At 34.6% G+C, this 14,149-nt stretch overlaps 1 protein-coding gene across 3 annotated transcripts in view; it reads left to right on the top strand.

The window, feature by feature from the left end:
* Window positions 1–14,149, top strand: part of SMCHD1 (structural maintenance of chromosomes flexible hinge domain containing 1) — a 151,870-nt gene that overhangs the window by 67,669 nt on the left and 70,052 nt on the right. For all 3 annotated transcript variants that reach the window (XR_002735005.3, XM_023228532.3, XM_023228533.3), the window contains exons 20-25: window positions 2,942–3,086; window positions 5,316–5,412; window positions 6,880–6,952; window positions 8,883–9,022; window positions 9,708–9,842; window positions 12,705–12,932. Coding sequence is in view for 2 of the 3 variants with exons in the window: in XM_023228532.3 (XP_023084300.1) it covers window positions 2,942–3,086; window positions 5,316–5,412; window positions 6,880–6,952; window positions 8,883–9,022; window positions 9,708–9,842; window positions 12,705–12,932 (818 nt within the window). In the remaining variant the exon portion in view is untranslated. The remainder of the gene's footprint in view (window positions 1–2,941; window positions 3,087–5,315; window positions 5,413–6,879; window positions 6,953–8,882; window positions 9,023–9,707; window positions 9,843–12,704; window positions 12,933–14,149) is intronic.

Below are 14,149 nucleotides of genomic sequence, written 5' to 3' on the forward strand. Positions count from 1 at the left end.
GAGATGGTGTCTTGCTCTGTTGCCTAGGCTGGAGTGCAGTGGTGTGATTGCAGCTCACTGCACCTAATTTTTTTTTTTTGGAGATGGAGTTTTGCTCTTGTTGCCCAGGCTGGAGGACTGGAGTGCAATGGTGTGATCTCGGCTTACTGCAACCTCCGACTCCCAGGTTCAAGTGATTCTTCTGCCTCAGCCTCCCAAGTAGCTGGGATTACAGGCATGCACCACCATGCCCAGCTAATTTTGTATTTTTAGTAGAGATGGGGTTTCTTCATGTGAGTGAGGCTGGTCTTGAACTTCTGACCTCAGGTGATCCGCGGGCCTCAGCCTCCCAAAGTGCTGGGATTACAGATGTTAGCCACCGCACCTGGCCCTGTCTAATTTTTAAAAATCATTTTTTTGTAGAGACAGGGTCTCGCTATGTTATGTTGCCCATTCTGGCCTCAGACACTTGACCTCAAGCCATCTTCCTGCCTCGGCCTCCTAAAGTGCTGGGATTACAGGCTTGAGCCACTGTGCCCAGCCTGTTCTTTCTTTCTAAAACATCTAATGTTAAGATGTTGGATTTCAGGATTGGTATATTATTTTTGTTTTTCCTACTTTCCATCTCTTGGTTTTGTTTTACTACCTTATTGGAGATTTTCTTAACAGCTTGATGTTCTATGCTATTTTTTCCTTTTTGCTACCATTTTTAGTTTCCAAAATCTCTTTTAGAATAATCTTGTTAAACAATTCCTTAAGCGTTCTCTTCCTACTTCATGAATTTAGTATCTTTATTCTCTGAGGATATTAATAATAGTGGTTTTTTTTATAGCATTTTTCCTGATTCATAGTTTGTTTCCTCCATGTTGCTTTTTTTTCTCCTTGTCTTTATTAGATATTCTCTTATATAATTAGTGATTTGCTTACATTGAAGAATAGGGCACTTAAAAACTTAAATTTCCTTGGGAGAAGTTATGATACGATAATTTTTAGGTCTTGTCTCTTTGGCTGTTTCCATTCCCCAGAGTGGAGACTTTCAGTCACCTGCTAAAAGGGTAAAGACCTAGCTGCCAGCGTTTTGGGAACCAAGCTGGGAAAGACCATTTGTGTGTGTTTGTGGGAGTCCTCACATTTAGTATATAATTTTCCACTTGATTTTCCTATTTTCAATGACACTTTTAAATTTAATTAATTATATTTTAAAATACAGACAGGGTCTCACTATGTTACCCATGCTGGTCTTGAACTCCTGGGCTCAAGTTATCCTGCTTTCTTGGCCTCCCAAAGTGCTGAGGTTACAGGTTTGAGCCACCACGCCTAATCAGTGACACTTTTAGTAGTGGTGTGTCTCTCACTTCTGGACCTTTTCTTCTTTCCCTGAAGAAGTAACCTTCCGTCTTTTGCTGGGGATGAGGAGGGTCGTTGACTAGCCCATGCGTTGAAGGATGGGGATCTGCAAAACTGTTTCTCAAACTGACTTCAGCTAACCGTGTTTTATTTCAGTTTCACTACAACTTTCTACAGCCATCCCTGAGACTTTTGGGCATCTGATAACTGTGAATCAGATTCGGTCTCTGCTTACTTTGTTGTTTGAGGATTTGATGTTCTTCGGTCTTTCTGCTAAGTCAGTTACACTTACTCATATGTTCTTTGGCTTTCCAATTCTATTACTCTCATCTTTTTTCTTGTTTACTGCTTTTATAGAGTCATTGTTACAGGGTTTTTGGAGAGAACTGATCTAAATCTAAGTAGCTGTGGTATCAAGAAGGACCACCTTGGAGTGGTTTTCTTTTTTTTTTTTTAATGTTTTAGGAGACTTTTTTATACATAAATCTCTGTGTTCTTTTAACACCTGTGGAACATATGTTCATAAGATGGGTTTGCTGTAGTTTAAGCAGTTTCCTGTTGATGAATCATGTTGATTGTTTCCAAGTTTTTGACTATTAGAAACCGTAGTGCTATTTGGTAAAAAAAATTATGCTGCTTTCTGTACATATGTTAGGATCTCCTTAGCGTGATACCAAGAAGTGGACATCCCAAAAGGCTATGCCAAGAAGTACCTTTCACTTCTCACTATGTTTTAACCTTTCACTTCTCACTATGAGAGTTACAGTTGACTGCATGCTCATTCCTGGCTGAACTATATATTTATTTAGCATAGTTGCTGGTGAAACTGCTTCTCTAATTTTTAGATTGTATACGTCTTCTAGCCATTATTGGACATTGTATGCCATCTATGAATGCTTGTTAATTTACTATACCCATTTTAATAGTTTAAAGCTGTGGTTCTCAAATTTGAGTTTGTATCAGATTCACCCGAAAAGAAACACAGCTTGCTGAATTTCACCCTGAGTTTCTGATTCAGCAGGTTTGAGGTGGGCCCTAGAATTTGCATTTCTAATAAGTTCTCAGAGGATGCTAAAACTTCAAGACTAGAGACCACACTTTGAGAGCAGCCTATTTATAGGAGGGTTTCATGTAGTCTGAATTTTCCTTGTTACACATGTTGCAGATATTTTCTCGTGTGGAGCTTCTATTTAACTTCATCATATATATCATTTTATAACTATTGAATATCATGTTTTGCCTTTAAAGTTCTTTCCTATGAAAAGGTACAACGGCTGGGCATGGTGGCTCACGCCTGGGGAGGCAGGTGGGTAGCTTGAGTTCAGGAGTTCAAGACCAGTGTGGGCAACATGATGAGACCCTGTTGCTACAAAAAATACAAAAATTAGCCAGGTGTAGTGGTACACACCTGTAGTCCCAGCTACTCGGGAGGTTTTTCCCAAGTGGATTGTCTGCATAATACATAATTTTTGTTGCTGATTTTAAAATGTTATTTTTAATATAGTCTAAAATAGATTTCTAAAATTTCTCATATAGAAATGGATCTGTTTTTGACCCCCAATGGATTTTCTGACCAATGTACTTGCTTTTCATTTCATTTTTGTTTTTGTTGAAGAGGGTAAGCCAGAGAAATTTTCATTTGTTCTTCTGGATCATCTTTTTCGTGTTGGAGTTCCATTTAATATCCCTCTGGAGTTTCAGGATGAATTTGGTCATACCAGTCAACTAGTAACTGATATTCAGCCAGTTCTTGAAGCAAGGTAATTTGAAGGATCAATACATATTTGTCCTTTCATATTTGCTAAGCATTCGCTCTTTTTTTCAGCTTAATTTTTTTTGTGTATAGGGTGTTCAACTTTAGTATTATTTAAAATATTAGTGCATTTTATTGTATCTGAGTAATTTAGCTCCAAGCTATCCTCTGTGACTAGTGTCATATATAAATTGCTTCACTGAAGTTTATATTTTGACTGAATTTATTGCTGAAGTTAAGGTGTTTATGTCTTACTCCATGTTCTTTTGCAAGTATGATATAATGTCTCTTAATTCATTATTTGAAATACTTCATTCTGTGTCTTCTGTCATCACTGTTCTCTCTTTTAGGGTTCTTAGTTATTGGATGTTGGACCTTCTGTACTGAATCCCCAATTTAAAAAAAAAATATCCTCAATCTTTTTGTGTTTCTGTTTTACTTTCTGATAAATGTTCTCAACCTTGTGGTTACTACCTTTCCATTGAGTTTTTCCTTTCTGCTAACGTATATTTAGTTGCTGTGAGTTCTTTCTGGTTCTCTGAAATTTTTTGAAGACCCTCTTTTTGTTTTATGAATGTAGTACCGTTTTCACTGATAAAACAAATGGTTGGTTTTTTTTTTTTTTTTTTTTAAGTTTTCTTTTGCCCATACAGATACTCTGTTGTCTCTAACTTAGTCGATTGCTTGTTCTTGGTCTCTAGAGATGTCTGGTTATTGGTCGTCTGCTTGTAAATAAGTAGGAGACTGGAATGCAGGTGAAAGAGTGGAGAGGCTGTTGCCTGTGAGCTCCACTGTGGGATGATCTGTCTGGAGTACATTGTTGGGGGAAATCCTGTTAGTATTTTTAGGTCTTGGGCTGGGCAGTTTCCTCAAAGAAGAATCTTCAGTCTTTTGCCTGGAGCAGGGAATGGTTTAGTTCCTAATCAAAGAACATGGCTGGGGTGGCATTGGGGAGGAGAGGTCTCAGTATCCATATGCATTCGTTCCAGATTACCTCTTCTCTTCTTTTTAGTATTTCATTCTCATCCTCAACTTACCTCCTGTCCCTGGTTGAGAGATCTTCTGTTTTGACCTTTTCAGAGATTTATGTTTCACTCATCTGCCAGAGGCAGAGAGGAGAGATCTGGAGATCTGAGATCTAAACTTTTCATCAGTCTTTTTGCTTGTTTGTTTAAAGCTTTTCCTTTTGCCAATTTGGAACAGTACCTGGGCATTCTATGATAGAGGTTGGTTTCTAGCTTTTTCTATTTCTATTTTATGATTCAGCTTTTTGGAGACTGCTGATATTTGCCACTTGTCTGTCCTGTTTTCTAGCAGATAAGTTTGGTTGCCCTGTCTCTGCTTCCTTTCTGTTTTTTCTTTATTTTTTCCTTTAATAATAAAATAAATCCCTTTACTGTCATATTAGTGGGATTTTAAGAGACAGTGAAAGTAGGTGTATATGTTTAATGTGCCATCTTTCCCAGGGGATTTATTTTATCTTGTGTGCCACATTACATCTTTTTTCAAATGAGCTTTACAGTTTATTCTGAAAATACCTGTAAATACTTAAATTCCATTCCTCAGAAAAATTAGGCTTTTCTCCATCATGGTATATTTTTTACTTTTTTCCCCTTTACCTTTGACAGAGTAAAATTTGGCCACTGCAAAGGTCTACATCTGGTCAAATCTGATGAAATTAGCTTTGGAATCAGCTTTAGGAACCATATTACTCATGGAAGTAGATTAGGTGATCTTGCCAGTTTATGTCCTCATAAGCCTGTCTGTTATTATTTGGACTTTTATCTAAATTGCCGTTCATTTTAATAATAGATGCCTATAAGTCTCTAAAATCCCACTGGTGAAATATTTGAAAGAATTCATGTTAAATGCTGAGGACATCCTTAAACCTGGCTTCTTTGGGTATTTCATTTTCTTAGGCTTGTATACATGGTCTAGCATTAGATTAGGTACTACATTGTATCTTTACTGATTCAATACGTGCTATTTTAATTTTGCATTATACCTATTGTATTATTTTCAGTGTTTAACCCATTGGCATCACTTGTTAATACTTGTTGGATCAGTTTTCTTTGTAAAAAAAATCCATGGGAATTTTTTCTGTTTAGTTCTTTATATATAAAAAATATTTTATTAGAAAAGTAGACATGGCAATGTTACATAGGAAAGCAAAAACACATTTGTAGCTTACTTGTAGGCAATTGAGGGGAGTTAAAAAATAATTTTTTTTCCCCAGTGGTTTATCTTTACATTATGAAGAAATAACCAAAGGACCAAATTGTGTAATTCGAGGTGTTACAGCTAAGGGCCCTGTAAACTCTTGTCAAGGCAAGGTAAGCATTATGTATAGATCCTATGATACTTGTTAAGTATTTATTTCATATGGTAAGAATGAAATTGTAAATGAAAAGTGGAATGACCTATTTTTAAAAAACAGATGACAGTAATTGGGTTTTTAGGAATTTATCAGCATTATGCCACCTGACTTACCAGTTACATCTGTAAGAAAAATTGGCACATTTCCTACTGTTGTTGGTTAAACATGAATTAAATATTTTTCATCTGTTCCCATTATCGCTATTTCAGTTCTTTCACATTCAAAGTCATTTTTTTGGCACAGTTATCCAGGACTGTGCTGTTTTGGTTTTTTTTTTTTTCTCTGTCTCTCCTACTGTTTCTGTCCACTTTTGAATATTTTTCTTAGAACAAAAATGACAATTAGAAATATGGGAAACTTCAGCTCACATCTTTAAACATATCACTTTGATATTTAGATAAAAGGAAGTGTTTGGTGAGAGATACAGTTAAGGAAGGAATCCTATGCATAGTTTGTTGGTCTAAAAAAAAAAACATGGATGCTAAAGATAGAAACTCTAAGAAAGTAATTTTTCAATTAGGTCTATAAAGCAGCTAATAGACTTAACTGACTAAAAGGAACACTGTAGCTAATTTTTTTTTCAGTGTATCATTACTTTAAATATTTAAATATTTTCCCTATCAGTGTGATGTTTAAAACAGAGCATGTGTATTTTTTTCAAGTACTGTATACTGCTTTGTATAATCAAGTCAACAATTGAGTTCTTGATTCTTTCTGAATTCAGATTTTTCTGGAAAAAGAACTTGAAATTCACAGAAAATTTGACTTTAGTAAGATAAACTTACTAAAAATTCCTAGATTATAAAAACCTTTTTATTTTGAAATAACTTTAGAGGAAATAACTTACAAAGGAGTTTGAAGATAGTATAGAGAGGTTGCATGTAGAAAGTTCTTCCTCTTAATGTCGGACAGAACTTTATATATTTATCCACACATTGACAAAATACTACTAACAAAACTGTGGACTTTTTTTTATTGTCTCCAGTTAATTTATTTTTCTGCTCCAAGAACCACTATAGAGTACCACATTGCATTTCAAAATTTTGTGATTTTTGTTTCTTTCTATTTACTATTTCATATGTTTTATAATATCTATCTTGATTATGATAATTATTCAGAGGTTATGCCTTTTGAGAATAAAAATTTAAGAGAAAAATTGATCCTAAAATGATACTCCTATTTTGGAAAAGTAGATTCTACTGTAATTCTGTTCATTTCACTGTCTGTAAGGAAGCAATATTGATCAATTTTTTTCCTCTAAAATTTCTGACTCCGTATATGATAATTTTAGTAAGTATAAAATTGGTAAGTAATTTCTACAATGGTATGTAAATAAAACCAAAATATAAATCAGAATTGATGTGATAAACTACTTAAGTATGTATTTAGGACTGGGTTTAATTTTTACTGTTTTTTTCAACAGAATTATAATCTGAAGGTTACTCTGCCAGGCTTAAAAGAAGACTCACAGATTTTGAAAATGAAATTACTACCTGGTAATATTATTTCAAGAAATATTCATAATTATTTAAAGTAATATTCTTATGTTAAAGTATAATGCTATAAAGTTAGAGATTTTTGGGCTTTTAATAGTGGTATAAATCTTGAAAATACATTTGAATGTCAAATCATAGCACTAACAGAAATGACCAGTTTTTAAAAAGGAAAACATTTAGGAAGATGTTATGGACATTCTAAATATAACATTGGGAGAAAAGTTTGGATATTGAAAATGTTTTGGGGAGCTGTTTCTTGGAATATATCTATTAGGCTTTATTAGAGATGGGTCTATTCTTTACATTTTGTTTATACAACTGTTTCATATTTTAAGAAGAAAAATTTCTAATGTTATTTTTATTAAGTTAAGGACTTAACTTGGGAAAATGAAGTTGCATTAAAGTTACATAGGATAGAATATGCTGGCTAATTTGAGAGGCAGTCTATAGTAGAGGTTCTAAGTGCATTCTGGAGTCAGCCCTGCTGGGTTAGTGTCTAGGTAAACTCGTTCTATGCCTTAATTTCTTCTTGTGTAAAATGAGATAATATCTACTCCCTTGGGGTTGTTAGGAGTATTAAATGAGTTACTACAGGTAGTCCTTGCCTTGCACAGTTCTGTAGTACTCAATGGAAGACACAGTTGGAATACGCAAGAGTTTTCATTAACACCTACTGTGCCAAGTAAGAACTGCCTGCACCTGTAAAACACAGCAATGTTTAGCTTGTTAGTTTTAGCTCTGATATGAACAATACCACAACCATATCTGTGTGCATATGTGATCTTGTTACTGGTTGTAGATAAAAAGAAACATATCCGCTATTTGCTCTCACAAATTCAAGTTGTTTGACATTTTCCTCCAGTGTGAATTGTTAAAGAATTTAGGTAGGTCCATTGATGGAAGTACAAGAAAAAAATCATACGTATCAACAAACATTCATTTATTTTAGAGGTTAGATTATTAAATAATAAGTATGGATTTGAGTAGTATATTTCTTAGTAGCTAGATAGTTTTTTTGGGGGGTAGATAGGAAGTATCATGGTATAGTGATAAAAGTAAAGGAGTTTCAAATTACAAATGAGGATTTAAACCTATGTTTGCTACTTACTAGCCTGGTGACCTGGAAGAAATACTTAATTTATCTGAATCCCAGTTTCCTTCCCTGTAAAATGGGGATGATAATAGTAATATCTTCATTAAGATTATTGTGACGTTTATGTAAAAATAATCCTTAATAAAACTTAGCACAATACTTCATATATAGTAAATGAATATTAACTAATATTAGTACAAAGTATAATAAATATTTTCAGTAATTCTCTCCATATACTTGTGTTATCAGTATGTAGCATTAATTGAATTTTAAAATATCAGTGTTTATGGAACAAATCAGACTGGCTTACTGCAGAAGTATAAGCCTACTTTTCTTAATCTTAGAGGAAATTTGTGATGTTAATTGCTTATGACATCAGAGGTAGTGGACAATCTAACAAGTGAATGACCTGATCATGTCATTACAAGAACTAATTCTTTGAATGTCTAAAACATATAGTTACTTGTGCCGGAAAAATCATCATGTAAAATTGGTAAATAGTTTTAATAAGCCGTTATTTTTCTTTTTGACCTTTTCCCCAGTATCTTTTAAAGATTTTAGGTGATTTCTAATGTGAATTATCAGTGTGTCGTACCTTGTGGAATAAAACTTAGCCTAGACACCAAGCATTTTACACAGTTGAGATAAGTCTTGTCATGTATTGAATCTATGCATTTTGGGATGAAACCGATTAAACATGGACATTGCCTATATTTTTCTTTCTTGGCAATATTTATAAAATACTGAGTCTTTAATGCTAAAGTTGTTTCTTTTGCTATTTCAGTACTTCAGTCTTTGAAACCTGAATATGTATTTCATTGTATAATTTACTGTTAGGTCAGCCTCGTCGATTGAAAGTGAAACCTGATTCCGAAATTTTAGTTATAGAAAATGGAACAGCTTTCCCATTTCAGGTGGAAGTTTTAGATGAATCAGACAACATAACAGCACAACCAAAATTGATTGTTCATTGTAAGGTAAGCTTATTGGAAGATACTTCGATTATTTTGAGTCCCTTATAGTAAGTGGCAGTGACTATTTTAGCCACTTAATAGTAAATCTTACATAGGATTTAAGTCTGAAATGATTATTCCATGGAGGGATTTGTGGGATTTTATTGCCAATAGTTTTTTTTTTTTTAATCATTCCTAAACCAATTAAGATGCCACCTGTGCCCAGTTTTATAAATTCGTGGATGAAGGTTTACTCACCTCTCCTTCCTTGACTCTGTCCCTCTCATTTCACATGAATTATACATGAATAGAAAGACAAAAATGTCTTTCAAGATTGGGAATGGGCTGCTCTGCCTATGGAGTAGCATTCTTTATTCCTTTACTTTAGGGGAAAAAAAATTGGGAATGATGCTTAAATGAAGGTAGGTAAAAGACCGCAGAAAGAAAAGGAAAATCCAGTTAAGTAAAAAAGAAAAAGGATTGTGATTGAGGAAGTTGGTTTTCCTTCCAAAACAGATAAATTTTACATAGTACAGTAGAAAATTACTGTTTTTGTTCAGTATTCAAGAGTTTTAGTGACTTTTACTTAGAATTTTCTTATTCATTGCCAGAAATAGTAGCTCTAGTGAATTATTTGAAACTTTGAACAATTATGGAATAATCAAATACATTTGATAGGGTCTTACATTATTTTGCATCCTTCAAATAGTTTTCAGGTGCTCCAAACCTTCCAGTCTATGTTGTAGATTGCAGTAGTTCCGGAACCAGCATTTTAACAGGATCTGCAATTCAAGTTCAGAATATTAAAAAAGACCAGATGCTTAAAGCAAGAATTGAAATACCTGTAAGTTATTATTGTTACTCATTGATACTGTATTGAGTCTTCATACAAATAGTCTTCAACTGCTTAATAACATGCTTTGCAAAATTGTTAACTTCTAAAAATGAGGTATTTGTGGTTCTTTCAGCCAAAGCAAAGCAAAGGCAATATGAAATACTATAATGACTATTTTAACATTTGTGTCAAATATTAGTAATTGTCTTGATTTTTACAGTGTCTTTTATAGTGTCTGAAACTATTACTGATTTATATTTCCCTAAAATATTTTTCTTCTGTTAAAATACATAATTTTATTCTTTTGCTTTTTTTTTTTTTTTTTTTAAGAGTTAGGGTCTCATTCTGTTGTCTAGGCTGGAGTGCAGTGGCACAATCATGACTTACTGCAGCCTCCAACTCCTAAGCTCTAGTGATCCTCTCACCTCAGCCTCCCAAGTAACTGGGACTACAGACAAGGACCAATGCACCTGATTATTTATTTATTATTTATTTTTTGAGAAAGGGGGTCTTGCTGTGTTGCTCAGTCTGATCTCAAATTCCTGTCCACCGGCAGTCTTCCCACCTTGGCCTCCCAAAGTGCTGAAGTTACAGGCGTGCACCACTGTGCCCAGTCCTTTTGCTTTTTATGGTTCTCATTTGTTTTAGAAAGTTTGGTAAATATCTCCATTTAAACCACCACAGAAGGACATATAAACCTTTAATATGTGTATATAATTTTCTATACACACATAGCTTTTTATTTGTATTTTTACACAAAGGGATTTCTTTTTTTTGTTTGTCTTTTTGAGACGGAGTCTCACTCCGTCTCCCAGGCTGGAGTGCAGTGGCGCAATCTCAGCTCACTGCAAGCTCCCGCTCCTGGGTTCACATCATTCTCTTGCCTCAGCCTCCCAAGTAGCTGGGACTACAGGCACCCGCCACCATGCTCAGATAAGTTTTTGTATTTTTAGTAGAGATGGGGTTTCACCGTGTTAGCCAGGATGGTCTTGATCTCCTGACCTCGTAATCCACCCGCCTCGGCCTCCCAAAGTGCTGAGATTACAGGTGTGAGCCACTGTGCCTGGCCCACAAAGGGATTTCTATATCATGTACCAGTAGGATACTTTTTATTGGCGATGCATCATGGCTGATAGCAAAGCCAGCATGGAGGCAGGAGCTGTAAACAGTCTAAGGTTGTGGAGTGGGATAACAAATACTTAAGTAAAACTTCTAAGGTTGCTGAGTACAGATACTTAAGTAAAATACTTAAATGTGATTTCTTAGTAATTGATAATGGTGATAGATAATCTAATTGGTTGATTAACTCATACTTTCCTGCTAATTATACATCAGTTATTAACATAGCTTGAACCTCAAATGGATACAAGATGTCTTTTAGTTTTTGAATTAGAATGAGGTGACTCTTCATTCCAGTTCTTTTTAAGCTGGTTATATTTGATAACCTTAAAGTATTTTTTCTGCATTTTCTTTATGCAATAATATGGGCAACATACTTTTGAGCACACTTGCTTGCAAAAGATGACTATGAATTAGGGAGAAATCTGGACTTGGAGGCAAGAGCAGCAGGCATTAGGACTTATGTAAACACTACAGACCAATCAGCAGAAGACCAAGAATTCAGGTCAATTAAAACAAATGCCAACAGAAGTCCTCTAATATGCAGTTACAAAATGTTATCCAATGGCAGTAACTGAGTTTAGGAGTAAAGCAAATAAGATACAACAGAAGATGGTTGTGTGCCTGACATTCTGTGAGGTAGGAATTTTTAATATCACTCACATGGATAGTCTTCCATAAGTTAAATGGCTACAACTGGATGAGGAAGGAGACATGAGTTAGGTAAGATTATAAAGGTGTTTTATGTTTAAACTTGTTTTAAATTTAGTGTATGCTGTTGAGTAGACTATAACTAGATTATGAAATAATAATGTAATATTTTAATTTTGTGTGCCTAAAATCAATTTATATAGCATAATCTAGGTCTTTTCTTTGATCTATAGAACACTGGTGTGCCAATAATAAATTGTAAATATGCTGAAATATTGACCAGTTGTCTTTAGGGTGTCTAGAGTCCTTCTCTGGCTATAAACAACCTTGATCACTTACCCCAATGTGTTATGAATTGAAAAAAAACTGAAAGCTTAATGTAATCTATTACCATTAAATAATATATTTTATGGTAGCTGTTTGTCTCTGAGTTTATGGAAAGTTCTTAATTTCTTACGTCTTTATTCTTATTCATAAATACTAACAGAGTATGAACATAATTAAAATTTTACAAATTGGCAATACTTTTAAAGAAACTTGGAAATAAGAGGAAGGGACCGGGTGTAGTGGCTGATGCCTATAATCCCAGCACTTTGGAAGACCGAGGCCAGTGGATCACCTGAGGTCAAGAGTTTGAGACCAGCCTGGCCAACATGGTGAAACCCGTCTCTGCTGAAAATACAAAAATCAGCTGTGCGTGGTGGTAGTCGCCTGTAATCCCAGCTACTCTGGAGGCTGAGGCAGGAGAGTGGTTTGAACCCAGAAGGCAGAGGTTGCAGTGAGCCAAGATCGCGCCACTGCCCTCCAGCTGGGAGGCAAAGCGAGACTGTCTCAAAAATAAAAATAAAAAAATAAAAAAGAGGAAGGGAATCCTTTTAGTCCAAATATAATTGTTTTTGTTTCAAGAATGTGGCCACTGTCATTTATAACCTGATGGTATAACATACGGAATTACTAATAGTACAGTGCCATCTTAATGACAAAACCTGTGAGTATAACAATGTATGAGATGGTCTTCCCTAATATTGAAAGTAAATTCTTCAGGAGTGTAAGATTTCAGTACAGATATCACTCAGTGTTTGTGTTTTCTTCTCTTCCTAGAGTTGTAAAGATGTGGCACCTGTGGAAAAGACTATTAAGTTACTTCCCAGTAGCCATGTTGCAAGACTACAAATATTCAGTGTGGAAGGACAAAAGGCAATTCAGATCAAACATCAGGATGAGGTTAATTGGATAGCAGGTGATACTATGCGTAATCTTATTTTTCAAATGTATGATGAAGGAGAAAGAGAAATCAATATAACATCTGCTTTAGCAGAAAAAATTAAAGTAAGTATCTCTAACAGATTGGTTATTTGTAAGAACTTTTTAAATTTTATGTTTGTAAGACTTTGAATAAGCCGTTTTATGGGTAGTCTCTAAAAAAGTCACAGAAAAATTATACTATCATTTCACATTCTAAGAAGAATAAGCTTTTTTCATGGAGTAGGTTGAAATGCGAATGATTCATGTGTGACAAAATTATACTTAGAAAAAAATGATTTTGACAATTGAAAATCTAGGTTTTGGCATTTTGTTTAGTTGTGCTCTTCCTGACTAGCTGTTTTTCTGCAATCACAGTCAACATCACCACCTTGATAAAGCTAGCAATAAATTGGTAGCAGTTTTGAAAGCACTAAACAAAAGATCTGTTAAAGGCAAGCAGTGAAACAGTGTTGTTAACTACAGAGCCTCGATTTGGCCATTTAAATTACTGAAATTGGTATACCACTCTAAAAATATCCTTAGAAAAGAGTTTTGTTGGTCCTCATGAACCTGCTGTCATCTAAATATGACATTTGTACCTTGATAGGGTTGAATCTGCATGTTGAAACTTAATACCTCACTGAACAGGGACCCAAATCAAAATGTTAAGAGTCTTATTACATAAAGTAGACAGCTTTTTCGCATTCCCTTTATGGTTGACTGAAATAATAGTGGACAGTCTATGCTTGCTTTTTTCAAAGTTCAGTTTGTTCTTCTTTAATGAGACACATGCATTCTTCAAAATCACTCTGCTGTGCAAAATTGCGCAATAAAAATATCACAGGACTTATGAGGGAAAATGGAAGCTAGAGGCACAATACTCAAACTTTCTCAGTAACCCATTAAGAGAACCTAATAAAATAGTGGCAAAAACAATAATGATAATACATGTTAAGTGTTAAGAAGTACATAAATACTATAATAATATGGCAGTTTACCTAGCTTGATGAAGTCTTAGAAATTATTGCAGCTTTTGAGTTACTGTAAAGTGGTGGAAGGAAGGTTGTCTGAAAGTGAGGGGAAAGTTGTTTTAACAGTCTGTGGATGAGCATGACTATCATTAACACATAGTCAGTCAACTGAGGTGACAGGTGTTTGAGGTGCAACATTTTTCGTGTTCCCACTTGGTTGATTCAGCTGCGCACAGTTTTCTGTGTTGACCTAGTTTTTTCAAAGATGAAATCGTACCTAAGCAAAAGTAAAATTTGCCTTATGCTTAAATTGTTTACTGATAATTGTAT

This window comes from Piliocolobus tephrosceles, chromosome 18 (assembly GCF_002776525.5).
Source record: "Piliocolobus tephrosceles isolate RC106 chromosome 18, ASM277652v3, whole genome shotgun sequence".
NCBI lineage: Eukaryota > Metazoa > Chordata > Mammalia > Primates > Cercopithecidae > Piliocolobus > Piliocolobus tephrosceles.